The 27031-nt window shown below is 31.5% G+C and overlaps 9 protein-coding genes across 9 annotated transcripts; 5 read left to right on the top strand and 4 right to left on the bottom strand.

Moving 5' to 3' along the window:
- Positions 1-157: 157 nt before the first annotated feature.
- Chro.50241 (hypothetical protein) lies at positions 158-2365 on the bottom strand. Its single annotated transcript, XM_662587.1, has 1 exon — positions 158-2365. One exon carries the CDS (start codon positions 2363-2365, stop codon positions 158-160), a length of 2208 nt encoding a protein of 735 aa, XP_667679.1.
- Positions 2366-3355: 990 nt separating this feature from the next.
- On the top strand, positions 3356-8164 carry Chro.50240 (hypothetical protein). Its single annotated transcript, XM_662586.1, has 1 exon — positions 3356-8164. The coding sequence occupies one exon, from the start codon at positions 3356-3358 to the stop codon at positions 8162-8164; it is 4809 nt and encodes a 1602-aa protein (XP_667678.1).
- A 78-nt stretch (positions 8165-8242) lies between these two features.
- On the bottom strand, positions 8243-9391 carry Chro.50239 (hypothetical protein). Its single annotated transcript, XM_662585.1, has 1 exon — positions 8243-9391. One exon carries the CDS (start codon positions 9389-9391, stop codon positions 8243-8245), a length of 1149 nt encoding a protein of 382 aa, XP_667677.1.
- A 294-nt stretch (positions 9392-9685) lies between these two features.
- Chro.50238 (hypothetical protein) lies at positions 9686-11839 on the top strand. The annotated part of the gene is made up of 1 exon (XM_662584.1): positions 9686-11839. The coding sequence occupies one exon, from the start codon at positions 9686-9688 to the stop codon at positions 11837-11839; it is 2154 nt and encodes a 717-aa protein (XP_667676.1).
- Positions 11840-11906: 67 nt separating this feature from the next.
- Positions 11907-12572, bottom strand: Chro.50237 (nucleoside-diphosphate kinase). Its single annotated transcript, XM_662583.1, has 1 exon — positions 11907-12572. The coding sequence occupies one exon, from the start codon at positions 12570-12572 to the stop codon at positions 11907-11909; it is 666 nt and encodes a 221-aa protein (XP_667675.1).
- A 354-nt stretch (positions 12573-12926) lies between these two features.
- Positions 12927-16628, top strand: Chro.50236 (hypothetical protein). Its single annotated transcript, XM_662582.1, has 1 exon — positions 12927-16628. The coding sequence occupies one exon, from the start codon at positions 12927-12929 to the stop codon at positions 16626-16628; it is 3702 nt and encodes a 1233-aa protein (XP_667674.1).
- Positions 16629-16896: 268 nt separating this feature from the next.
- Positions 16897-24678, top strand: Chro.50235 (hypothetical protein). Its single annotated transcript, XM_662581.1, has 1 exon — positions 16897-24678. The coding sequence occupies one exon, from the start codon at positions 16897-16899 to the stop codon at positions 24676-24678; it is 7782 nt and encodes a 2593-aa protein (XP_667673.1).
- Positions 24679-25256: 578 nt separating this feature from the next.
- Chro.50234 (hypothetical protein) lies at positions 25257-25664 on the top strand. The annotated part of the gene is made up of 1 exon (XM_662580.1): positions 25257-25664. One exon carries the CDS (start codon positions 25257-25259, stop codon positions 25662-25664), a length of 408 nt encoding a protein of 135 aa, XP_667672.1.
- Positions 25665-25900: 236 nt separating this feature from the next.
- On the bottom strand, positions 25901-26905 carry Chro.50233 (hypothetical protein). Its single annotated transcript, XM_662579.1, has 1 exon — positions 25901-26905. One exon carries the CDS (start codon positions 26903-26905, stop codon positions 25901-25903), a length of 1005 nt encoding a protein of 334 aa, XP_667671.1.
- Between the last annotated feature and the right edge of the window lie 126 nt (positions 26906-27031).

Raw genomic sequence — 27031 nt, 5'->3', positions numbered from 1 at the left:
ATTTTTCAAGTGAATGTTTTGATTCCAAATATTTCTATTAATTTCTTTAAATTATATTCTAATCCAAAATTTGTATTATTATTTGTATATATTAAATTTTGAATTTAAAATATATAAAATTTTCTCTTGCTATTTTTATTATATTAACAGATTTCCTTTAAACTTTGTACTCTGCTATCTTATCTAATAATAGTTCTAAATTCTCTTCCAATAATAAATCGCCCTTCATTGATTCTTGAGATAACTCTACTAGGCGTTGAACTCTCCTAATACCTCTAAACAAAAAATCAAATGCGCACTTCATTGAGTCATTTATATGAAATCTATATTGAAGTAATGTTTTACCTCTTTCAATTATTTCTTTTGTTTTCATTTTTGCCTTTACAGTATCGTTTTCATTCCTTGGAATAAAATTTCTTAAATCATTACATCTTTTTAAAATTCTTTGTCTTTCATTTTCAAATGCAACAATACCAATGTTAACCTTTTCTGCTGCTTCGCTATTTTCCTCGTTAATTTTACTTAGTGTAACTGGGCACGACTTTGCAATATATCTTAATTTTGAACGGCTTACTTCAAACATCTTTAACCTGTCTTGATCAGATGTTACCTTTTGGGGTTTTTTCTTAATATTTTCGGTTATTTCTAACAATATTTTATCTGCTCTTTTTACAAAATGGTCAATATCCATGGTAATGTCTCTAAGGACAGAGTTTTTCATCTTTAATTTGTTGAGTAGCTTCCTCGCATCTCTTGATTTTGATTGCTCAACGTAATTACAAACTTGTTTTAAAGAAGATATTTTTGATATTTTTTCCTGTTCCAATTCAAAGTTTTGGATCATTTTAGGCATCTCAAATTGATTATTCCCGTCTGCGTTCGCTTCAACAACTACTCCAATGCTGCTTGCAACAATATTTGTATCTGGCCTAGCTGCCTTGTTATTTTTAATGTATTGTAAATCTTTAATTGGAATTTTAGAATTACTTGTGCTTCCAACTCCAATACCATGTATTCCTCCTGGTGAAACACCACCTTGCACTGCGTTTTTTTCTTTAATATTCGCATCTAAAATTCCCTTATTTGGCTGATCTAAGTTATCTTGAGAATCCTTAACTTTATTATTACTTTCGTTGCTTTTATTGCTTTTTTGGTTTAGTGCCTTTTTCCTCTCCTCCCTAATTGTTTTCTTAATCATGGCAGATTTGTCAGGAAATAATGGTATTTGAAGTTGGCCAAGTATCTCTGGTTTGAATAATTTAATTGGCATACCCCTAGCATTGCTTGGATCAAGAGGGCTACACGAAGCATAAAATCGTTCATTGTTGACGATGTTTGTTGCGAATTCCTTAAATTTTGAAATATGATTGACAGTAATATCGCAAATGGAATCTAAACCGTCTATGATTGACTCAAAAGTGCTATTAAGTTCCATAGCATTTTTAAAGTCATTGTTATTCAAAAGTTCTTCCCTGAAAAGGTCCAAAGAGTTTATGTGATTTAATATTCGACTTCTTTTTATATAATTCAAATCAGAGTTATTCTTTTGGAAGTCAATTGTCCAACCGAATAAGTTTGGATGAGTTGTACTATCAATCTTAAAAAGCCTAGAAATAATTAATTTAATTCTCCAAATATCATTAGGAACGTTACATTTTAATGAACGCACGCTCATTTCCAAAGTACTTCTTGTAGTTCCAAAGTCGAGTATTTTTATATTATTTGGCGTAACTTTAAGTAGAGAATCAACATTTTCTTGATAGTTTGAGCCCTTCAAATTGAACTTTGTATTAGCAACCTGAATATTACCAGTATTTAAATCACAATGAAGAATATAACCAAAATCTGAATGTATGTATAATGATGTTAGGGTCGAAAAAAATGAATGAACTAGTATCCAAATAATTTCGGCACGATTATCTAGCCTTTTTTGTAATTCTTTAATTGTTTTAGCTGAGGAAATCCAATTGAGATAATCGATTGAAGTTAGCCATCTTACTAATACTTGCATTGTAACACCATTTATTTTTTCAGTAATTAGTATTCTATTAAGCACGATATTTTTTTCAATTTGTAAACAGTAAGTCCTAGGAGTAATTCTTATTTTTCCACGACCATATGTCTTTACAGGTATCAATGGAAAATTCTGTTTAGAAAGTAATGATGTATAATAAAGTTCTCTTGTATAACTTGAGTGGAATGAAATTTTTAGAGCAATTTCTGTTGGGGAGCTGTATTCAAAATGGTTAATGACACTCGTTGGGTTATCCTCTAACTTGAACAAAAGAGAATCAATATCAAATTCACAACTTTCAATTATCTGTAGATCATTCACTTTTTTTGGAATTTTAAACATATTAATCATTTCTGTTATTTTGTTTTTTTCAACTCCATTAATATCTACAAACAATCTAAATACAAACCTATAAAATTAGCCACTTACCTTCTAGCTCTGAATTTATTATTTTACTTCGAGAACTTGATTTTATATGAGCAAGAGCAACCGCACCAAACATTCCATATTGGATAAAAAACCCTAAAGGAGTTAATAGTAGTCATTATTGTTATTAGGTTTTCCTTACCCATGTATTCCTCATGTCCTGGATTTGCCCCATCAAACTCCCTTTCATTATACTTAATACATTCAATTGGTCCCAGAGAAAGGATATGACATATAATTGCAATTTCCTCTCTAGGTGCCTGAGTACGTTGCCACTGAGGTTTATCTTGATTCACAAAAAATCTCTTAGCTATCTTATCAGAAGAATCTTTGGCCATTACGATTAATCGTTTGTGTTCTATTTTAATTAATATAAATAAAATAAGAAATACTAAATTGAATTTTGGTATCATTAGACTTTCAATCACTTTACTTAAATTATTCTAAAAATTGATTATTTTTTTTTCTAAAAATGACCAAATATTTGTATTTGACTTAATTCGGTTAGTTATATATCCGTTACCTAAATGCATTTACTCACATTGCACCGCTCGCACTAAATGTATCTGCGCAAGTGCAAATACTAAGCAGGGGGAAAAACATTTTTTTATCAAATATATGTAACTATCGATCATTTTGTTCTTTATAATTATTCAATTCTTATAAAATGGATAATTTTCTTTTGTAATTTTTTCTAAAACAAACCAAAAATATTTTATTAATATTGTTTTACTATTAGTATTGTAAATGAAATATATGTATATACATTGTATAAAATTGAAATGTTAAATAATATACATTATTGTATATTGCCGCCAGTTGATCTAAAATTTCAGAGAAAAAAGATTACAAGGGACAGAAAGTATAATTAACGTTGAAATTTAATATATACATTATTTTTCAAATGAGAGGAACATGAAGATTACGTTCCTTGTTTTATTTTTCGGTTGCGTTTTTGTGTCGGTCTATTCTGGTGAAGAAAAAACATTTGATAACACAAAAACGCAATGGGATTTCATATTATCTGCAATAAAGTCGTGCCTAAATATTAAATGTAAAAATTTACCAAACGAAGTACCTGGTGGATTTTATTCACATGGTGAAACTAAATTCGTTCCTGAAACGAATGAGAAGATTAGAATTATGACAGAAAATTGTGTTGGAGCACTTTCAAGCCTACTTGAGCTCCATTTACCTAGAAACCAAAGAAAATATTCATTTAAATTTTCAGACATCAATGGAGTAGATAAAACATTGAAATCATTTTGCAGCGATACTGCAAGTAAGTACTTCAATTTTTCTGGTTTTATTCAGTCAATTAAAACAGAAAACCCGATTGGAACTAAAAGAATGAGTGGGAGGGGGGCAGATCGAAGTTTATTAAATTCAAGTGAAGATTCATTCAGTAAGTGCGAAGGTATAAATAATCAAATTCCTTTGCAAAAAAAAAAAATTTTTTTTCAAGGAAAGACAACAAAGGAAAAGAAATGCAGTGCAGACCAATTGGGTTTTTCAAAAACTCCATCCGAACTCACAACTGAGGGATTGGAGTATAGTGCGTCTGAATATGAACAATTTGAAAGTGAAAGCACTCCAATTTCCAAATATAAAACTCCAAAAGTTTTAACCACAATATTGAAATCAGTTTTAGATGAAAATAAGGAGGATTTACCAGCATTAGAAATAACAATTTCTCAACTTCCTAAACAGGTACAAAACAGAGTCCTTACGTTCTTTAGATCAAAAGACGTGGATGGAATTGTTGAAATTTTAAATAAATTGCCTAGACAAATTGTGGAGTCATTCATAAATAGTATAGAACTTGAGAAAAAACAAATAAAATTTCAACTAGGATCAAATTCTGAACAATTGGAATATTCCATTCCTTTGTTTGAGGATGAATGGAGGGCAATTATTGATTTTATGAGTGACCCATCATCACCTATTCAGTATGAAAAAAAGACAAATCCTTACGAGCAAATTAAAATTCCAAAAGAGTTCAAGTATAGTAATGGAATTTTAAAAAAATTTATTCAGTATTGTAGAAGAGGAATTAGGAGTTTAGCATATGAAAGGTATATTTCCGAGGACGGCGTAACTTATTATAGTTATAATGAAAATAATTTGAATGGAATATTAATTGCAGGAAATGATTCTGATCATAGAAAAGAACAAGTTGAAGCTTTTTGTTATATGGTTTTCGAGAAATTGTACGGGAAGAAAGAAAAAGAAATGATGAATAAAAGACATTTAAAAGCATTAGAAATAAAGAAATCATGGGAGGATGGCGGAGTAAAGGGGGCAGTAATAGACCAACTGCTAAAAGGTTTCTCTGATGAAATCAATGATGAAAGATTGCAATGGCTATTTTTGGTAGAAAGCGCTAGCATTCCTAATCCTCTAGTTTACAGCACTGAGTTACCAAAACATACAATACCGATCTCTTTTACAAGCAAACCTACAGATGCTGCAACTGAAATTACAGGGAAGATCAGATCATTTGTATACAATTGTAGAAGTGCTCTGATGACATTAGGAGTAGAAAAGTTCCCGGGAACAAAGTCACCCCTCAACAAAGTACATCTGGGTGTTGATAAAGTTCAAGGGTTAATAAAATTTTGTAAATCAGTCGCACATAGATATATGGGAAGACTTGTTGAATGGTTTAACATAATTCAAGCCTCTTTAGATGATGACATCATTAAATTAATTGATATGAAGAATCCTGAATTTCGCTGCCCAGATTATTATGAATATGAAGACGAATCAAAGCTAGCGGATAACTGTTCAAAAACCATATTAATGATGATAAATGAAAACAAAAAAGCAGAAGAAAATAGGAGAGCCAAAGTTTGGAAAGGATTAAAGATAAATTCTCAACCAAACAATGTAAATCATCAAATACGCTTATTTTGTAATTCCGTTGCAAATGAAAGACCCGAAATTAGGATAGCATCAGTTGATGAACTTTCAGAGCAGGGAATTGGAGGTGAACTTAGTTCAGTTGAGGAAATACAAGGTTATAAAAAGGAGCAACAGGCATTAGAAATCGTAGAAGAAAGATTAAAGACAATTGAGAGCAAGCAAATAGAAGAAAAAGCTAACTCTGCATATAAACTAGATAAATGGAATCAGCTTCAGGATTACATGGTTGAAAATCGGAGAATTAGAGAAAAACTTGACAAATACTCCAGGAGACAGTTTCAGAAGTTATTTGAAATAGAGGATGCACAAAAGGACTTATTATTATCATTGTTGAGTGAAGATATAATTAATGAGAAAAAAAGGGAGAATATTAGAGATCTTATAGATAAATACTCTTCTGATCTATTATCAATGAGAACAGAATGGGCTGATTTGTTATTTCAGATAAGTAATAATAATAGAAAAATTACAGAAGCGGAAATAGAAATTATGAATTTTGTTCATCAAGCTTTAGATTATATCGCAATTTCACATAGAATTGAACTTGTAAATTCATCAACAATGGCGAATATGATACATTGGGAAGAGACACTTATAGAAAAAGAAAGAGCATATATAAACTCTAAGATGTTGGAATATAGTAGTCGTCTAGACTCTGATCAAAAAATTCAAAAACTAAAAGATATACATTATAAACGACGGCAGTTATTTGAAAAAAACTTATATAGAATTCTTCCCCGTAAGCTCTGGAACAGAATACATAGCTTAGCTGCTAAGGGTCTTCATCCTTTGATACTTACAAAAATCAGTGAAAAAGAATTAAAGGAAAGAAAGAGTTTAATAGTTAAGCTTCATGAAGAGAAAAATAATATAATTGCAAAATATGATTCTGAAGGTCAAAAATTGGCGAGACAACTGATTGTTATAGAGAAGGTTGTTGATAAACGACTTGCAGATTTAAATGAAATGTGGGATAGTACCTACTCGATTGAATATTCAATTCAATGGGAGCTAAGAATAAAGGATATGCAAGACACTTATCTATATTTAAACAATGAATATAATAAAAATGCAGAATTTATTGCAAGACAACAGCTTCGCCAATCTCAGCTTCAAATAGGTAATCCTCAGTATCAACAGTTATTAAGTGAAACAAATCAGTCAATAGAGATTGCTACTGATGAAATGAAAAATTTATTGAAATTAATGAACGACCTGAGGCAGAAAAGAAATGAACTAGATACACTTGTTGAATCAGATTTATCAAGAAATTATGCGGAAAAAATAAATACTCTAAGGAGAAATTCAAAATTATTAGAGGACAATATAAGCAACGATATTAGTATTTTGCAGAAAAAAAATGAAATTTCTCAATTACAACTTAATAGGGACATAAAGTATTTTGAGATTACAAATATGAGATCAGCTCTTTCTGAAAGGCAGAAAAAGAGCGAGGGGCTCATTGAGGCAAATATGTGGCTAAATACCAAGAATGAGCAATTATTTTCTGACTATGAATCTAAGTTAAATGACGATTTGAGTTCTTTGACATACTCATTTGAAAAGCCTGAAAAACATGGAACATATTTAGCTTCAGAAGAAATTCCAAACGAAGCATTATCGGAGCTTAATAAATATAAAGAGCAACTCAAGATTAGTTTATTTAACGTAATGTTCTATAATGAGAACATAAGTGATAATGACATGCAACATATAAGTCAATTTGAATCAATGGATTCAAATATATTGGCTTATAAAGAGATATTTGAATCAGAAGGTGAAATAGATGATGGAACATTGTATGGTGAATTGAGTACTCTGGAGTGGAATATCATTCAATCTAGATGGGAGCTACTTAAGATGAAACATTTTTATATAGAAAAAAAAGAAAAAATACTGATGGAGTGCGCAGAAATGAGAAACTCCTTAGACGAATTAATGCTGCAAAAGTATGGGATGATACCTATTACGAAGTCAAAAAATGTTCCTAACAAAGCAAGCATTTTGGCTATGAAAGGAATAGGTATTAATCTAAGCGATGAGCTGGGAGTTTCTGATGAGAACAATAACCTTAGCTATGATAGTAAAGTTCTTAAACTTGTGCAAAAAAGACTCGAAGATGCAAACTCAGTATTCGAACAAGAGCTTTCGAATAGATTGAGTATTCTAGATGAAAAAATAAGAGAAGGGAGAATAAGATTACATGAAGCCGCAAGAGAAGTTGTCTCAAATTGGGAGTTACAACAGTTAACAGCTTCATTTAGATTTGCTTCTCCTCAAAATAAAGACAGAATGAGAGAAGCATTTGTAAGAGAGCGTGATAAGGTGACAAAAGATGAAATTAAAAAAACGATACCGTTAAAACTAGAAAAACATATATTGCTTCAGCAACAAAAGGATCGTGCGTTACAATTCAAACGTGACATAGATTGGATACATACGCCTGGAAGGGTAGCGAGCCAATTAATGAAATTTGAACAAAAAATTAGAATTTTCCAGAAAAAAAGACATGATCACTATGAGCGGACCTTGAGGTTTCTTACATTTCAAGCAGAGCAAGTCGATCGAATCAAACAAATCGATGAAGAACTGAATGCCGATGAAACAAATAGTTCAAGGTCCAATGGACTTGGTATTCCACAAATCAATATTCAAGAACTAAGGAGAGAAAGAGACAAACTGGAATCAGATCTTGCTCAAAAAAGGAGAGAGTATCAACTGCAACTTTCTAGTTTTCAAAATGAAAGAGATGCACTTTACGACGTGTCAAAAAACCTTAAAGATGAAGAAAATAGTTAGGTAGAATGAACAATAGTGGCTATAAATCAACATTTAAAATATCTTTTCTTGTTTACACCCGTTCTGCGAATGTTAAAATTAACTGCCCATTGATATTTTACATATCTGTTCTATTTTCTCTCTTTGATAAACTTCCCTCATTAGCGCAGGATTCTCAGATTTTATTATTTCTATACATTTTTGAACTAACTCTCTTCCGTTTGGTAAATATTGGGTTGAGATCTTTACCGCCATCTTCTTGGTGAAAATAAGGCTGTTGAACAATGGATACTCTTTTTTCTTAATTGTATCAATACTTTTCACAATGTTCAAATACCTAATTTTGATTTCTGTACCGCTTACTTTAATTTCAGGAACTTTAGGTAGATCAGTTATCTGAATTGTTTTTGGTAGAATATCTGAATTTCTCCGTATGGATTGAATTTTTTCTTTAATAAAACTAATAATTTGTGATATATGATGATCCCAAGATTGCATTTCAATAAAATAATTATTTTTTATTACGTTTTTGCAGATTATTTCAAATATTCCCTTGCTATTTTTTTGGGTTAAGAAAGGAGTATCGTGTATATTTGCTTCTGTAAAGAGGTTTACACACTCATCATACTTTAGTGGGTCAATTAGTAACTTCGGATGTAATTTGAGCTTAAAGCCTATTTTCTTCTGAAATTGATTATTAATTTCGTTTATTAATGCATATAAAAATCCATATCTTAATAATCCTATTGCATTATTTTTTGTACCATTGGGGCCGAAGAGTTTATTAACTAGATTTGCAGGTGAATAATGATTTTCAGAATCAATGATCCCACTTCTGATTCCATCAAGAGAGTATTTAAATGATAGTTCTCCCAATATCGCTGTGCTTTTACCCATTATTGGCGAGATCAATAAATTTGAAAATGTAACTAGATTTTCACTTAACTCTGAACTACCATCGTAGTGTGGAGGATCTGTAAGATTAAAGTTTGAACGCTCATTCGTTTCTTGGTTTATATTTATGCTATCTTCAATGCTGTTTAGTAAGCCACTATTAATAAAACTACTACTTGCTTCTGAACTCAATATTGTACTTTGGTATTCGTTTTTATTTTGCTCATACAAACCGAAAGTGCGACTATCAAGAATATTTGGGGATTCTATGAAGTTTGAGAGATCATTTGCTCCAAAAACTCTATTCGTTCCCAAAATACAGTAACACAAAAACACAAATTTAGCAAATTCCATTTTATAGTAATCAATTTATAGATGCATTTCTTAAGTACAAGGCGCCATTCTAATAAATTTTACTTGGGGCAAGTGAAATAAATTCATCGAGGTATTAAAATTAGATAATAACAAATCGATACTAACGGAGATTCAATTTGAAAAAAAAACTATCATTTCAAGACAGTAATAACAAATTAATTATTGCACAAACGCATACTGTTTGGCGGTATTTTTATGCGTTTTTGGGTGTAGTTAAATTTTGATTAATGCTAGTGGCAAATCAATTTAAGATGAAAAGTTTCATTCAAAGTTATGAAAAATAATGTGAGGATACTATTATTAACTACATGCATTAAATTTTTATTATCTATTTATCTTGGAGAATCTTTAAAAGTACTACCTACAAATACCACCGATGAAAGAGATACTTCAAAAAAAAGTTCTACTCTATTGCTCCTATATGATGTTGACAATGTCATCCTAAAACATGTGAGCCCAGGAAAAACCTATATTAATCCGGAAATAGTGCCATTGCTTGTATCCATGTACAATTTACGTAAATCGAATGATCCCAGAATACTTTTACCTAGGATTTTTTCCCATGGATGCGGTACTGCAGCAAAACTTTCCGAAAGCAAATTAGCCAAGCCAAGAATATTTGATTCCAACCAGAGCTTAGATAACAATTATGATTTTCATAGCTTTTCAACCAAAATCTATGATATTGGAGATGCATACTTATTTAATGAAGTTTATTACCTTAAAAAATATGGACAGTCAGAAACTATTCACCATCCAATCGATATATTTAAAATCTTTTTTGCAGATGAAAATGAATTGGAGACAGGGATCCCATCTATTATCCCATTCAATCGGGTTTTAGAGAGAAAATCAATATACTTTGATAGTATAACTTCAGGGCTTAATAGCCAAGAATCATTATTTTTTAAAAAGTATATCCAAAAGGCCAAAAGAACAATCGAGGGACGGCCTTTCCTTTTAGATTTCATTCATAATGGTATGGATGAAGCACAGGGAAAAACTTTTTTAAAAAAACTATTCACAAAAATTTCTTCTTTCCCCAAAGTTTGGCCACTTCATCTAAGAAGTGAAGAACTACCTTTTATCAAAGACCTTGTTAAATATCGTAGTTATATAAATGGGAAGATTCAATTCGGGACTACTATCTTGCTACTTGATGATTTGGTAGCTCACTTTAATTTTGGGTGTGTTCATGAACACTTTACTGAAGAATACAAAGTATTCATAATTGTTATCAAAAAATTCATTCCAAATAGCGACCAAGAAAATTTATCACGCGAATTTCAAAAATCAATCCCCGTTCCTATTGGTACAACTCCATACAGCCCATTTGATATCAGAGAAGTAAATGTAAAAATGAATAAAATACTTCAACACTTTCCAGTTGATACTCATCCAGATCATTTCTATAGAGAGATTCGAAATGAGTTTGTTTATGATAGCCCTACTTACCCTAAATGTGGCTATGATATTTCGAAGCCCTTTCCGTTTTATTTTTTAGTCATAGTGGAGTGTGATATCTTGTACAATTTAATAAAACTATTTATAGATGATCGGATGGCAGAAGAAGTTACGTATTTATTAAATATAGCGTCATATATTGCAGTGATTACTGGTAGAAAATCCTGCGAATATGCATTTTCAATGGTTAAACATCTCATTACATCAGGATTTCATCAGTGGTCCGATAAAATCATGCCACTTGCAATGATAAAAGGAAGAAATACAGATGATAGCAGCGAATTCTCACCACCATTTTCTCAATATCGAAAAAAAAGCATTAAAGACTCCATTCAGAATTCAAACCAGGACAGACACATTTTCATGTCAAAACTCTATTCCAGGATGCCAAGAAGTAGAACGATGGTCCTAAGACTTGATTATCACGGAGATCCAAGTGCAATTCAGTATTCTGATTATACGTGTTTCCTGAATGCACCTCCTAATAGAAAAGAGCTCATCAACTTTCCATCAAAATCTACCAAATATAGGCAACTACTAAACCTTCAATCTGACTCTAAGCTATCAAAGTTTTTTGGAGTACCGCCAAATGGGGAGATAAAGACCATCATCATACTCCAGAAACTAATAACAGTATTCAATAAGGTGGATGGCGTGTTGGAATCAACCATGAAAGCATTAAGGAATACGGCAGGTAACGCAGAAAATAGCTACCAGCCTCCAAACGCCATACAATTCGACGAAGAGTACGTAAACCCCACAGATGAAGGTATAGATGCAGAGGACATTCTTACACAGATTACTCCACCAAAGACAAGTGGGCACAGACACCCAGCGCCCGCGCCCCCTACCGTATACCCCCAGGCCTCGTATTCATTCCTGTCAATTTTTTATACTATCGTAGAAGCTTTAAAAGACCAATTCCCAAAAGAATATAAGTTCTGTGTAGGCTCAGTAAACTAAACAATTTGTAAACTAATAAAATAAAACCCCTATCTGACAGTCAGCGAATTAAACTACATAACTAGATCTACTCAAAATACACAAACTGGTCTATTGCTCTTTGATATGAGTAAATTTCATCTGGGCTGAACCAGAGGAAGATTTCAAGATTGGCATTATCAACTGAATCGGATGCGTGAATAAGATTTCTCTCAGTTTGCATTCCAAATTGTGCCCGTAAGGTCCCCATCTCTGATTTCTTTGGATCTGTAGAACCCATAAATCTACGGAACTCTGTTATTACGTTCAAACCTTCAAGCACCATTGCAACAATTGGTTGATTGGTTGTTCTAGAAACCAAACTTTCAAAAAACGGCTTTCCTGCATGATCGGAATAATGAGCTTCGATCTGCTGAGCAGTAGCAACCAAAAATTTCATTGCAACAATCTTAAAGCCTTTGCGCTCGATTTGGGAGAGGATCTCTCCAATGAGACCTCTATGAGTAACTTCTGGTTTGAATAGCACCAAAGTTCTCTCAGCAAATGGATTCGTGGATTGTGGGCTAGTTTCCACTACGGCTTCTACAACAGTTTCATTAGTAGATGTTTGTTCTTGAGTATCAGAAACTGGATCTTCACTTGATACCAATTCAGTCGAATTGCTAGGGGCAGGAACTTCTTCTGAGTGAGAGCTTCCAACAAAAATTGAGCAAAGTAAGTACAAGAATGTTAAAAACAACAAACTCTTCTGCATTGTAACTAAACCAAAAAAATGAAAGGCCCCGTAACAATTTATCCACTAAATTAGAGAGCGGAAAAGTTTGAGACACAGGATATATTTAGTTGTGAAAAGCGGTATATACTGCTACCGCGCTTAAAACTGATTGCATTAATATTTTGTGATTAAATAATTTGCATAATAAAATGTTACATTTAAGTGATGTTATTTCCTTGCCATTAGTGTCGAACTCCCATCTGCCTGATTGCATTCCCCTATACATCAAACTTTTTATATTTTTCATAGTCAGTTTTATGATCTAAATATTTTGGCGGCAAAACACATGCTTTTATATTTTTTGTTGACCTTTGCCAATGAGCACAATCTAACATGCATTCTATAACAATTACAGTATTATTTTGTTTACTAATTCTATGCTTTAATAGTGTTCTAATCTTCTGTAATAGTTCATTGGAATCCATTCCCAGATTTCAGCTTGAAGATTTACAACTTAATCCAGAAAATTTATCTGAAAATTTTATTCGAACTCAAAATGGTTGGAATAATGGAGGTGAAAAGCTGAAAGATGAACAACTAAGTGTTCTTCCTGGATATATGAGAGAAATTACCGGCTCTAGTTCGTCTTGTCCTGCTTCTAGATCATGTAATGTTAATAGGAGTGATGTAGATGAATTAGCTGAACGTGTATTTATTCTCCAATCAGAAATATCTGAACTTTCAGTCGATTTATCTTGGTATAAAGTTTGTGCATTTTCTATTTCAATTATTGATACGAAAACATCTTTTATGAACCATTGCAGAAGTTCTGGAATTTCATTTTTGCTTTCAAGACCTGTCACTAAACTGTTGGAGCAATCAATTGTCAGGTTATGCCGCAATATGCCTCAATATTCTACGTGCAATGGAGCTGACTTAGCACTTGACTCTTTAACTGAAGAGTTGTTTACAGCAACAATGCCCCATGTCTTGCCAATTGCAAAAAAATCTCTCGCATTTACACACTTTTGTTTTGTTTCATCAAGAAGTATAAGAGCAAGAACTCGCGAGGAATATTTAGAAATTTGCCAAGATAGTATACTTTTACTTCTAAATTTGCATGAAATGTCGGGATCACAAATTACTCCCTCTATTGCTGAACAAATTTGTAAATCTACATGGATATTTAATACAGAATGTAATGGGTTTAGCAATACAAAATTGATATCTGAAATCGCGTTTGAAATGTTTGTCTTAATAAGAAAAGAAGGAATTCCGAACGTTGATATGAATAATGTTTGTCAATTGCTGACAAAAATTTCTCCCACCCTGCGTATACCATCCGATACAAAAATTCCAATTTCAAGTAAAAAGAGATATCTGTATGAGTGCACAATGTACCTTACTTCAATGATAGAACATGAGAAGTTGACCAGTAATTCTGACAATAAATATGAATCAGTGGAGAAATTTTATTCTCGTGGGGAAATTGTTAAACGCTTTCACGATATTGCAACTTCAATTTGTACTTCTGTTTCATTTTATCAAAAAAAGAGTAAAAAGATTTTTATTCCGGGATTTAAAAAAAAGAAGATAGTGGAAAAAAAACAGGGTGAGTCGATTCTGGAACTATTTATGAATTTGATGCAATCAGTTAAAGCTACGTCTAGGAGAGTGCTTGGTTGGACAATTGAGCTACCTTTTCCCGGTAGCGACGAATCAAAAGCAATGCTCATGTTGGGTTATTCATTAAATACTGTAGATGTTAGATCTATCCAAAATCCACAATATATTAGGATGTTAGCCATTCTGCATTCGAAAAAATACATCTTACCAAAAACTGCATACAATATTTGGAGAGATTCTGTACTGTCAATAGGAATTGAAATTTTACCACCATTCACTCCAAGTCTCACACCTGGAATTATTGCAAGGCCGGAGAAAGATATAGTTGACTTAAAATTAAATTGCGGAAGCAATAACGAGGATGTTGACGCACTTGCGCTTGAATTATTAAGTGTTTCGCATGAAAACAATTTAACAAATCTAAGGTTTTATCAATTTTGTAAGCCATCTGAATCTCTTGTTGGTGTTAGGAGTGAGGATTTCTATTCATCATGTATCGAGGCATTAAAGCATATACCAGAACTTGATATTCATACAAACAAAATTACAGGAAAATACTTGGCAATTCCACTTTACAAAATTTCAAAACTATGTCAAGATACTCCCAGATGGGAGTCAACTTCATCAGGTCTGTCTTATGCTTCTTTAATAATTCAGGATAATTTGAGGAAGAAAGACGAGTTTAATAAAACAATGAAACCTTATTCAAAATTAAGTATGTTAACAGACAGAGATATACACTCATATGTAATAAAGACAGCAGCCAGATCTGCTCTAGAGCGTTCAGCTGCATCTGAACAAATTTGTAAACAGTTAAAACCAGTATATTCTGAAGAAGATAATAGTTTCCAGTTCAATACCCAAATAGATCCAGATAATCTTCAAAACATTGCAAATATATTGTTTAGGAAAGCAGTATCGCTATTAGACGAAGATAAACAACTTGCCCTTTCTCTGTCTGGAAATATAGTAAAAGGGTCGAACCCAGTCACATTCGAATCATTCTGCTCCCTTGTGCTTGCTCTCTCAAAAGTTGAAAAAAAGTATTTCAATTCTGAATGCGCCAGAAATCTGAGATTGATGTTCAGACAAAAGGTGATTATTAATGGAAATGTAAGACTTGCGACAATTAAAACTAGAACCATTACCAAAATATGTATGTCTTCACCACTGTTTGAAAAATGTGGAAATTACAAAAATAATGAGATAGATGAAATATCGTATGATCTATTGCTGGGTGCCCAAAAACTAAGATTTACTTCAATTACTTATCGTCATATATGCAGTGTCGTGAAGAACATAAGGAGAGGAGAAATTAAGGGTTTAATTCCCAAGGGGCAAACAAATAATACAAATATTAGTAGCTTTTTTAATAGCGATTGTATTTATGGGTTAAGAACGCTTTCGATCGGTGCTAGACATGCTGAAATAATATGCAGTGCAACAAGGTTTTGGGTTATGTGTGGGAGCTATATGGACTCAGAAGTTGATGCACTGGCATCACAAATATACTCTGAGGTTGTTCAAAATACTGGCCTTGCAAGGTTCATAACAGTATCGTTATTTGAGTTGGTGGACTTTTGCCCAATTGCTGAAGCTCTATTACATGAAGTGGATTTAAGGTTTTTCAATCGTGAATGTGTAAATGCGCTCGCAGCTATGTCGATAAGTAAGGAATATGGAATGTCAATTTGTCAAAGTTCAAGACATTGGCAGGGTACATGTATTGGAACTTTAGATGAACATTCATCAATAATTGAACAGATAGATCCAATTGCAGGTGCACTATACAAATCCTCACAAGATTTGGGATACTTGGATATTTTATTTAGCGACTTTTGCGATTCTGCAAAAGAGCTATTTTCTATCAAAGAAGTTACAGAAACAGGAAAAGTTTTGGAAGGTCATGAAACATCAATGTTTCATACTGACTGTCCAAAAATAGTCAGTAATATGCTACATTCATTATCAGAAGAACATTCAATTGGGGTAAGAAAGTTCAAAATAAATAGTAGGACCATCAGATCTATTTCTTCTGAAAACTTCGAGAAGGCCGAAATGATTTGTCAGAACTTCTTTAATTATTTTGACCCTAACTATGGTGCATCTCAAGTAGAGGAATACGATGAAGCAGACTTTAGGAGAAATGAAATAGAAAGGTTTAGTGTGAGAAATCCTGGGGAAAATGTCAACCCCAATACTGTTTTCTTTCAAGGCAAGTCATATAACCAAAGAATGGCTGGAAATAACTATTATGGTAGGCACTATAGATACAATTGGGCTAATTTACTGGGCCAAAAATTCTTTATACCTGGCAACAGAATTAATGACGAATTTCGTGAAGAAATTCTTGAAAATAATAATCGAGGAGAAAGACACAAAGGTTTAGAATATCTACCCTATGGAACAAATCTTGAACAGATTCAAAATACTGTATATAAGGGAAAGGACTACAATTCAGGGACCTGAGCGTGTTGAAAAGAACTAAGGCTTTTATTAAAATTATTAATTATGGCTGTTTAGCATTTTATATTTGGTTTTTAATAAAATTTTTTTCATCATTTCATTAGCAAAGAGAATATGCCTTAGTTGTGGGGTGCTTTGGCGCTAGTTATCTAAGTATCGAAATCACACTTGCATAAGGCTACTATGTAGATTATGAAATACTAAAACTTAATTCTCTTCAGAAAATATAGGTTTATTCAAATATTAATAGTTGTTCTATTAATGTATAAATATGTTGTTTATCCGACTGTTACTTACCTATTCTCTTTTATTCACTTTTCTTAAAAGTGTAATATTTTGCCAGGAAATTGACAAGAGTAGGATTATTTTGGAAAACATTCTGAACGAATTGCATGGTTTAGGGTATTCACAAATTAAACAGGACAACCTACTAGATCCTATTCAAGAAATTTATAATGGAGATTTGGACCACTTTAATTCATTTTGTGTAAATTCGCTTTTAAATTACTACTGTAATTCGCCCAGTGAAATATGGGTAAATGAGCAGGTTGGTCAACTCTCAATTGATAAGATTATTCAAAACTTTATATTGGTTTGCAGAGAACTACCAGAATGGCAAAATGTTTGTCAAAATCAACCTTCTATAGATAGTTTAATTGCAACTGACATTCATTTAGCAGCATTATTAACGATGAATGAAAACCATGAGCTAAGGAATGTTCCAATTGATACATTTTGTAACTTGAATTTAAATTTGTTTAATGAAGATCATTCAAATTATAACCATTTATGCGTAGAAAAGCTAATATCTAATCAAGTAAATTTTGAAAAAAAACTTACTTTTAAAATTAGGGAAGCTTTAACAATTTGCTCAATGACAACATTTTGGTCAAAAATTTGTATTAAAAATAACTCAAATAACTATGATTTTCCAGAGTTGCATTTGCTTGCATCTTCACTATTCTTTGAGATTTCTAAGCATGATAAATATTTATCTAGTTCAAATGGTTTAGAAGGATTAACACCTATAGACTTTTGTGGGTTATCTGAGAAAATGATCCTAAAAGGAGATGTATTGAACTACTTTAATATTATTTGCGTTGATGAATTATCAATATCTTCTAAGCTTGTTTTGGGAAGATCTTGGCTACCTTCGACAAAGAACATAATTGATATATGCAGAAATAATCCTTTATGGATAACATGCGACCTTAATTTAGATTATAAAAACTTCGATACTATTAATTCACTCTCAGATAATAAAGAATCTGGTTATATATCCATTATTGATAAAACTAGTTTACTTGCCACAGCATTGTTACAACAGATACACCTGCTACCAACTTATATGTTTAGCTCATTATATTATCAATTCGCGGATATTGATAATTTATGCTATATAACAAGCATAATTCAAAAAGACATAAGTCTAATACAAAACGAAGAACCTTCTACTCATTCACAATTAAACTTTGGACAGTTTTTCAACTCAATATGCTGGCGAATTCTCTCTACTTATCCTATCACTTTTAAAACGAGTATCGGAATCATTTCTCAGCCAATAAAAACTCTTGAAGCAGTTTCAGTGTGTAGTTCTTCCGTACTATTTTGGGTTAACGATTGTGTAACTGAAAGCTCTGAAGACTTAATTTATCTACCTCAAATAAGCATCTTATCACAGGAGCTTTTGATTTCATCAAAAAAATATTATAATTTGCCTGTGAACACATTTTGTATTGCTGCTAAAAACATAATTTCAAACCTGAATAAATTAAATAGTGGGCTCGGATCTTCTGCTAAAAGACTTGAAGATTATTCAATCAGTTGGGTTCTAAATAATATTAGTAAAATAGATTCATACGCCCAATTTAATGGAATAACGTCGGGATACTTTAACAGAGAATGTGTAAGAGAACTTATAGGAAGTAATGAAAGTAACAGTGAGTATATTCCAATGAATTTTGCGATTTTTATCTGTAGTAGTTCATTAAGATGGGAAAGATGTGCGGTAAAAGGCAGTATTAAAAGTAAGTTTTTGACAGAATTTGTAGCATCCGAATTCTACTATGGATTATTAGCAGAAGTGGATTTCAATTTCCAATTCAATTGGAATGATATTTGCTTGATATCAGAATCAACCATACCTGAAGAGTATGATAATTTGGACTCAATCCCTAATATTCCTTATTTCAACCATTTTTGTTCTTTAAGTTTTATCAAAAACTTAAAACTTATAAGAAAAAACGCAAATATTTCATTTAGTGAAAACAAACAATATATATTTACTAATTTTATTAGAGTTTGTGTTCACAATTATTTTTGGAGGGTGCCATGTGGAGAAATTGTTGAATCAGATTTGCTTGCAAACAGTTTACTTTTTGGCTCACATCAATTTGCATCTATGCAAAATATATCTGAACCTCAATTTTGTAAAGCAGCAAACAATTTATTAGAAGTGGACCCAACAAAATTTGAAATTGAGTGTATGAGGGAATTAATGAAAATTGGTACTCAATTCACTTCAGAAATAGCTCAAGGGGCTTGTGCAGTAACGCACCGTTCTCAAATATGCCATGGGTACCCAGAAGAATATTCTCATATTGCTGGTACGCTATTCTCAGCTATGTATCAATATTTCCCAATTTCTGAAATTCCGAGTTTTATTGAATTTTGTGAAATTGTCCATTCGATATTTACAGATAATGAAATAAACGATTCACCATATTATTTTAATGCTATATGCGCAAGACACATTCACAATTCTAACTTGAATGCATCATTTTTGACTATATCTGTTCTTTGCAGTCATATATCTCCAAACAACATTTCTAATGAAGATTATACGGAATCTCTTTTGGTTTCTGAATTTTTTAAAAAAAGTAAAAGCATAAATTCACTAAGAAAGTGGGAATTACATTATTTCTATCCATTGGCCAAACAAATTTTAGAAAGTATAGAAAAAGATCCAAAGGATATTTCTAATTTCAATTATAAGTGTGTTGCAATAACAAGGAGTATAATATCTACCGATTCATTTACATTAAAATTAGATGATGCAATTTCATTATGCAGCGGTTCAATTGCGTTTAAAATTTACTGCAAAAATCAAAATCAAAGTATTCAACACTTAGTATCTGAAATAATTCAAGGGATAATGTTAAATTATGGGTTAGACATAATTGAATATTCTGAAGTTCAATCAATTTGTAGTGCTGCAAAATTGATTCATGATGGGTCAGTAGAAAAACAACCGATCTCGAGAAATTTACCTGGAATAACAAAATATCCATATTTCTTAAATTCTTGTATTGAGGTGTTAACTTCAGGAATAATACTACCTACCAAATTTGTCGAAATTTCTACAGACAATGCTATTTCAATATGCACTCAATCTTTGCGCTCTTCAACACCATGTAAGAACGAGAAAGCTATTGTATCTGCTATTGCTGTGGGGCTTTATTCAGAAATGCAAAATTTCCCTGAAATGGCCAAATTACAAGTAACTGAATTATGCATTTTTGCCTCAAAACTTGCCGAAAGTAGTACAGAAGACTATTTAGAAACATGCTCTAAATATTTAAGTAATTTTAAGTCATATATTCCAACAATTGAAGACCTAAATGTAAATCTTACTGAAATTCAAAAGCAAAGAATTTGTACGAAGCCGTTTATGTGGCCCAAATGCAATGTTGATGAAAATTTGGTGCGTGGAGTTCACTCAGTTCAAATAGAAAAGCTCGCTTCAAAGCTAAAAGCAATATTCAAATCAAATGATATTAATATTTGGAAGTTCGAAAGGTATTGTGTTTTTGCAGAAAAACTTCTGAATGATAATGGCGAAAATGATTTTATAAAATGTAATAATTTGCTTAAAGAATTCGAATATATTGAAATAATCAAACAAAGTTCGAATATAGTGGAAAATCCTCTGTTTTTATTTTACAAGCTTGAAGATAAAACTATTAACAAAGTTTGCAGTATAATCTCTTCTCATTCAAATTGTCTCAATTCCAGAAATGGGCTATCAGGCCTACTTGCATCAAACTTTTTTTCTATTTCAACAAAATATTTGGATTTGAATTCAATAAAGAGCTCAGACTTTTGTATAATTTCGGAATTATTACTACAGAGAGGAAGTTTAAAGGAGATTAAGGAGAGTTGCCCTTATTTATTGTTACAAATAACTAATTTGGAACACTGGCCTAAAATAATGTTAACACCGGAGCTCAGCCAAGTAATCTGTGATAGCTTAAGTATTACAAATTTGAATTGCATTACGCCCAACATAAATCAGGGTATTACAATTGAAATTTCGTCTGCTATCAATGATATAGCAATCGAATTGTTTTTCATTAGAAAAAAATATGTTCCAAGTTTTAATCCTGAATCGAGCTGCATAATGGCAGAATCATTAATTCAGTTTGGAATAAAAAATGAGTATTTCAATCGCCTTTGCATAAACTTAATTTCATACGACATTTGGAATTTTTCAGGAAATTTTGACAAAAAATATAGTCAATATTGGAGTATTAGCCGTGAAGATCCCGTGACTTTCATTAGTTTTATTAAGGGTGAGGCTTCACGATTTTGTGAAGAATTAGAAGGGAGACTTTCCGAAATATATATAAAAAGCCATAATTTTATTTTAAAAAAAAAACGTGATAATAAGCTAGACAATAAAATTTACTATCAAAAGGTCCTCAGAAGAACCTTTAATCCATTAAATTTTGGTAAAACTAATGAACATGATCTTTCGAATAAACTTACGAAAAAAGAAGAAAGAATCGAACTGAAAAAGAAGTTGAGAATTATTTCTAAAGCTAAAGGGTATGTTGCATTAAACGACGAGGCTGTCAAGGAATATTCCCCAGAAATGGTGGATTATAAGTTAGCAAAAAAGTACTATGCCGACTTCCCTAAAGATATTTACAAATCTATAGATAATTCAAATTTTGTATTTAAGATGCCAGAATTTAACTGGAATTTGTTCTCAGAAAAGCTTGTGTTTACTTCAAAGAATTTTCTTGGAATTTCAATAAAGGTTTCTGATCCAAAATACGGTGGTATTGCAGGGCTAATTCAAAAGTGGGGATATACGCCTCAAGGCACAGTGCAAGGTGCGCAGTATATTTATCGAGTGTCTAGATATATAAACAAATATATGATAAGCCCAAAAAAAGCATATTTAATTTGGAAAGAGACCCTTATAGCAATGAATTTCGCTATTCTCCCGAAATGGCGTGATTCATGGCAAGATGAAATTAGGAAACCAAGTCCATTAGATGAGCAACCTTTGCCTTCATGTGAAGGAGTTAAATCGAGCAAAGTATTAAAACAGTTGGGAATGGATAAGAAGAAAATAAATATGGTGGCACTTGCAAATATTGACTCCTTCGTCGCACAGATGACGGAGGCAGCTCATGATTTGAAGTTATATAATGTCAAATTTAATGATTTTTGCCTTGTCGGGATTATATTGTTTAATACTAAATCTTATTCAAGAACTGAATCTTTTAACTATCAGTGTACTAAATGGGTTAAAGAGATTGGGTATGTTGAAAAGTATGTTGAAAATGTTAATTTTGCTGAAAATGAGCACAAACTTTCAAAAAAAATCGTAAATCGTCTTAAAAATAATGTTAGAAAGCAAATACCTGCTATTTTAGCTAGAAAAATATGTGCAAGTACAAGCCGTTGGATGAGTTGTAACAGTGGAATTGGAATCGATGAAAAACTAAACATTGATAATCTCGCGACCGAGTTAGTCAGGCTTTCAAGAATTGCTGGACTTGAGTTTCGTGATATGTGTGAAGTCGCAATTCAAATCGCTAATGCTCAAGACTTCAATCAGAAATGTCCAGTCATACTTCAGCAGGTAATTGGTAATTATAATAGGTCATATCAAGTTTGTAGGTCCACTAGTTCTTGGAAATCGTGCCAATATTCAAAGGTAGTATTGGATCCAAAGTTAAAAGAACATTTGGATACATTAACAACTGAATTAACAATTGGACTAAATGAAGTTTTCCCAAATGTCTTTACTTTCGAAGAAATATGCTACTTAAGTGAAAAGTTTGTTGCTTCTGAATACTTTAAAACCGATTGTACTAGATCATTATTTGATTTTTTGGTTGCCCAAAGGTTTATTAAACCAACATTAAATATTTATGGAGACGTAAAACCTTCAAAGTCCTTTAAGCATATTGTATCAGTTGCGCTTGCAATTTGCTATGACACATTAAGGTGGCAACAAGCAACTTGTGTCTTAGAAAGTGAAGGTTATTACTCACTTCATGAAAAGCAATGGGTTGATTTAGTTTCAGAAGAAATATTAAAAGAAATGATGGAGTTAAGTAAACTCGATTCACAAATATCCATATTTTTTAAGAATGCAGAAAGAGAGCAGCTTTTGGAGCGTTTTAATCTTGAGAATAATAGCAAATTTAAAATAAAACTTCCTCCTGTAATCAAGTATCATGATATTTGTAATCATGTGGCTAAAATAACAAAAACAAGATACTTTAATATTAATTGTGTCCAAGTAACCACTGACATTTTTCAAACTCAATTAACAAAGATCAAGCTAGAAAATGAACGTGCTAATAATTTTGAAGAAATTAATTTATATGGAGGCATCATAAAAATTCCAAATTCAAGCATAATTGAGGGTATTTGTAAAGGAAGCATTTTTTGGGAAACTTGCTCAAATAAACATTTGCAGCCACTCTTTAAGTTTGATTTGGAAAATGCAAAAAAAGAGGATGTCGACATTATTGTCAATGACATCATGGTCTCTATTTTACAACTTAATCAAAATGGGTTTGAAAGTCTCGTTGATATTAAGAAAGAACTCCATGATTTAGACAATATACACAAACTAGCTTCAAAGACGGTTGATTCACTAGACTATCTTGATTTTTGCAAGATTGGGATTTGGTATTCGAAGGAAATATCAAATTTAGAACAAAAAGAGCATTCTGAGCTACAGAATCTTCTTTCAACAAAGATTCTCTTCCTCATTCTTGAAAGTATGTACCCTAATCGTAAGCTAGAAAAGGATCAAGTAACCGACGAATCTGAAAATGAGGAGCTTGGTACACTTGATCAATACATTGAACAATCAATAATCAAACTTCCAACAACAGCTCCAAAACTAGTTAAACCACCCAGTTCTATGTTCAGAAATATAACAAGTATTGAGACAGTATTATTACATCAAAGCGATGACTACTCAAGCAATATTTTTGCGGTGAATCTATCCGGTTTTCCTATGTTTCAAGATTTTTATGTGAAAAGAAATATTTCAACCATTGATAGAGATATCTATGGGAATACTCTATATGTTAAGCCTAAAGCTGGACTTGTGCTTTCAAATTATCAACTGCCCGATGGATCGCAGAAGCTCTCTAAATACGTAAATTTAGAAAAAGGTAAAAATATAGTTGAACCTAAGATCAATCAACTCGAAACGGAACGAATATTACACATAATAAAGCAGAACCCAAATAATTTTCATTCTTCAATTTTACCTCATGCTACAAAAGAAATCATTGGTAAAAAGAAACCAAATCCTTCCGAAAAGAAAATAAAAAAAGAATGGTACAGAAATATTAAAAAAGAGTACTATTACAAGAAAGGAAGAGAAATTGCAAAGAAAGAATGGGAATCGAGGCAAATTGCGTTTAGTAACAACAATGGAACCGGAGAAATTATATGGGAAACTGAAAAGAAGAAGATTCCAAACCTTATCCATGCGTTATTTAACTCTGAATTGAGAAAGCAAAGAAAAGAAGGAAAATTATTTAATAAAGGTTTATATAAGGCAAGAGTTCATCAATTTCTTCTTGAAAAATTTGACAATGACTTGAAATTGAGAAAAGAAAACGAGAAAACAGGAAAGATTATAATCAAATCAAAATATAAAAACACTATCCAGACAAAAAATAGCGAAATTAACAACCTTGAAAAAATTTATAGTGAACAAGAAATCAATGTTGTTACAAATATAGCAGCATTAATAGGTTATAACCAAATTGCAGTTGATTTGCTTTAGAATTTAGGAAAATATGTTTGGCGGTATTTGATAAGATCTATTTTTTAATATTATTTGTTCACTTTTTTATCACTAGGTTAAAAGCGACTTTAACACTGCTTTCATATGGTATCGATTGTTTCTACTGCACAAGCCAGTCTTTTAGATGAAGATGCATATAACAAAAAACTCCGAGTAAATAATCGGACCTGTGGAGTTTGGGGAAAGGCGTTTTGCTGCTTAAACTTGAAAGGGAGCGTAATTGCGATCGCAATTATATATGGGTTAGCACATATACTTTCTAATATAGGTAAGATATTCATTACCACTTAGTAACATGTATAATTCATTTTTTAGGTATTTTATTACTGGGAACAATAATTCATATTGATAACAGTAATCTCGGGAAGTTACTGCCAGTAAATAACATATTACTTATCATAAATAACCTTGGGAGGAATTCATTTGGAAATATTGACAACTCCAAATTCTTTTCACAAATATTTGTAGAAACATATTTACTGAAAATTTTGCTGAAATTTCTTGAAGTTTCTAGTTATACTAATGGAATTATCTTCATTTTTGGAATTCTTGTAGGGATGCTCAACTGGTTTTGGTTAACCGCTATTCTGCTTATGACCCTATGGATTGAATCTATCAAATCAATTTCTTCGATAATATATATTACATACCTGTTATTATTTATCATTGAAAATTGGCTTCCCAAAATAGTTACTACACTTATTTCAGTTATTTTGTTGATAATAACATGTTTATTCTCATACTTTTCTATTCAAATAGTTTATTCGTTGTATCTGGTTCAATTAGCAGGAGGAAGAGGTGATGAATATGTTCCGTACTACAAGCTAAGGAGATTAATCCAAAATTCCAGAATTGAAAACTCCAACAAATTGTCAAATTCAGTCATGGAGAAAAATTTAATAAGGAATACGGATGAAAATCTATCATTAATTCGAGTTAGTCAAGACTCACACTCGAATGTATAATATTAGTAATTTCTTTTAATAGATTCTATATAAATATATCAGACCTGAAGGAGATTCACGCTAATATTATCAACAATCGGGTTTATTAATAGTATTATTTAACTTATTTTAAATCAAAGTTTCTCTTTTCTAAATTGGTATTAAATTCATCTATTAAACAGTAAATTATTTCGAATAATTCATCAGCTATTTTATTTAAGATAAATACTGTGTTAAAATTGGAATTTAAATTTTTATTAGAATTTAGCAATTTCATGGATCCTTAATAATTCTTCTAGTTTATGTATTTCTGATAATTTACTCTTGATTTCATTTTCAAAATTTCTTATCTTAATTCTACTAGCCCTGACATCCTCTTTAAGATTTATGCATCCATTCAAATATTGTTCTTCAATAGATTTTAACTCCTCACTTTCTTTGTTCATTTTTTTCTTGATTTCTTCAAGGGAATTTTTTTCATTTTGAAGCATAAATTGAATTTCATCGCTCTTATATCTTGTTAAAAGTAATTCTCTTGCCTTTTCTGCCAACATAATTTTTCCTTGTAATTCAGATATTAGATTGTTATAATATTCCATATTCTCTTTACTTTCATCTGAATTGTTTTCACTATTCATCCATCTATCAAGTTCTTTTTTGGCGTATTTGACTTGTGGTTCATAAACTTCTTTAACAGCCTTTATAGTTGCCCAGCAAATTGAATCTTTATATTTTGATGGGTTATCTAAAAACTTAACTATTAAATCAATTGGATCACACTCTTCAGCATGTTTATTTTCAATGGATTCCTTTTGATTATTTATATCTTCAATTCGGATTTGAGCAGAAGCGAATAGCTGTGCTAATTGTGGATCAGACTCTACAATAGGTAAGCTCCCATTCAATTTTTCAAGTGTTCTTTGACTAAACTCAGTTAATCTATTATTTGGTTGTTTAATATCAGTGAGCGAGTTTATTAATTTTTTTTGTGGAGAAAATTTAAATTTCTCACTTTTTTCAAAATTGCTTGAATAATCATTGCTTGCTTCAGGATCATCAATAAATGGAATCAATTTTTCAAATGATCTAATACCAATGTTAGAATTTTCTTCAACACTATTATTATATTCTGTTCCTGCAATATTTTTATTATTTTTTATTTCATTCAATGTAAAACTTTGTAAATTGTGATTATTAGAAATATTTGAAATTTCTTCTTTTACTGGACCATAATCTTTAATGCGTGTCGGTTCTTTAGTCATATTTGCATATTCTGATATGTAAACTTCATCGGATTCATCTTTAATATTTGGGTCATAACTATCTGTTTTATGAATAACTTTAATGGGTCTTTCACCAAATCCAATTGGATCGGTATTATTTAATTC

Source organism: Cryptosporidium hominis (assembly GCF_000006425.1).
Source record: "Cryptosporidium hominis TU502 chromosome 5 CHRO015080, whole genome shotgun sequence".
In the NCBI taxonomy this organism is placed as follows: domain Eukaryota; phylum Apicomplexa; class Conoidasida; order Eucoccidiorida; family Cryptosporidiidae; genus Cryptosporidium; species Cryptosporidium hominis.
Note: the sequence above shows the minus strand (reverse complement) of the source record. Positions and strands in the feature narration are given on the sequence as shown.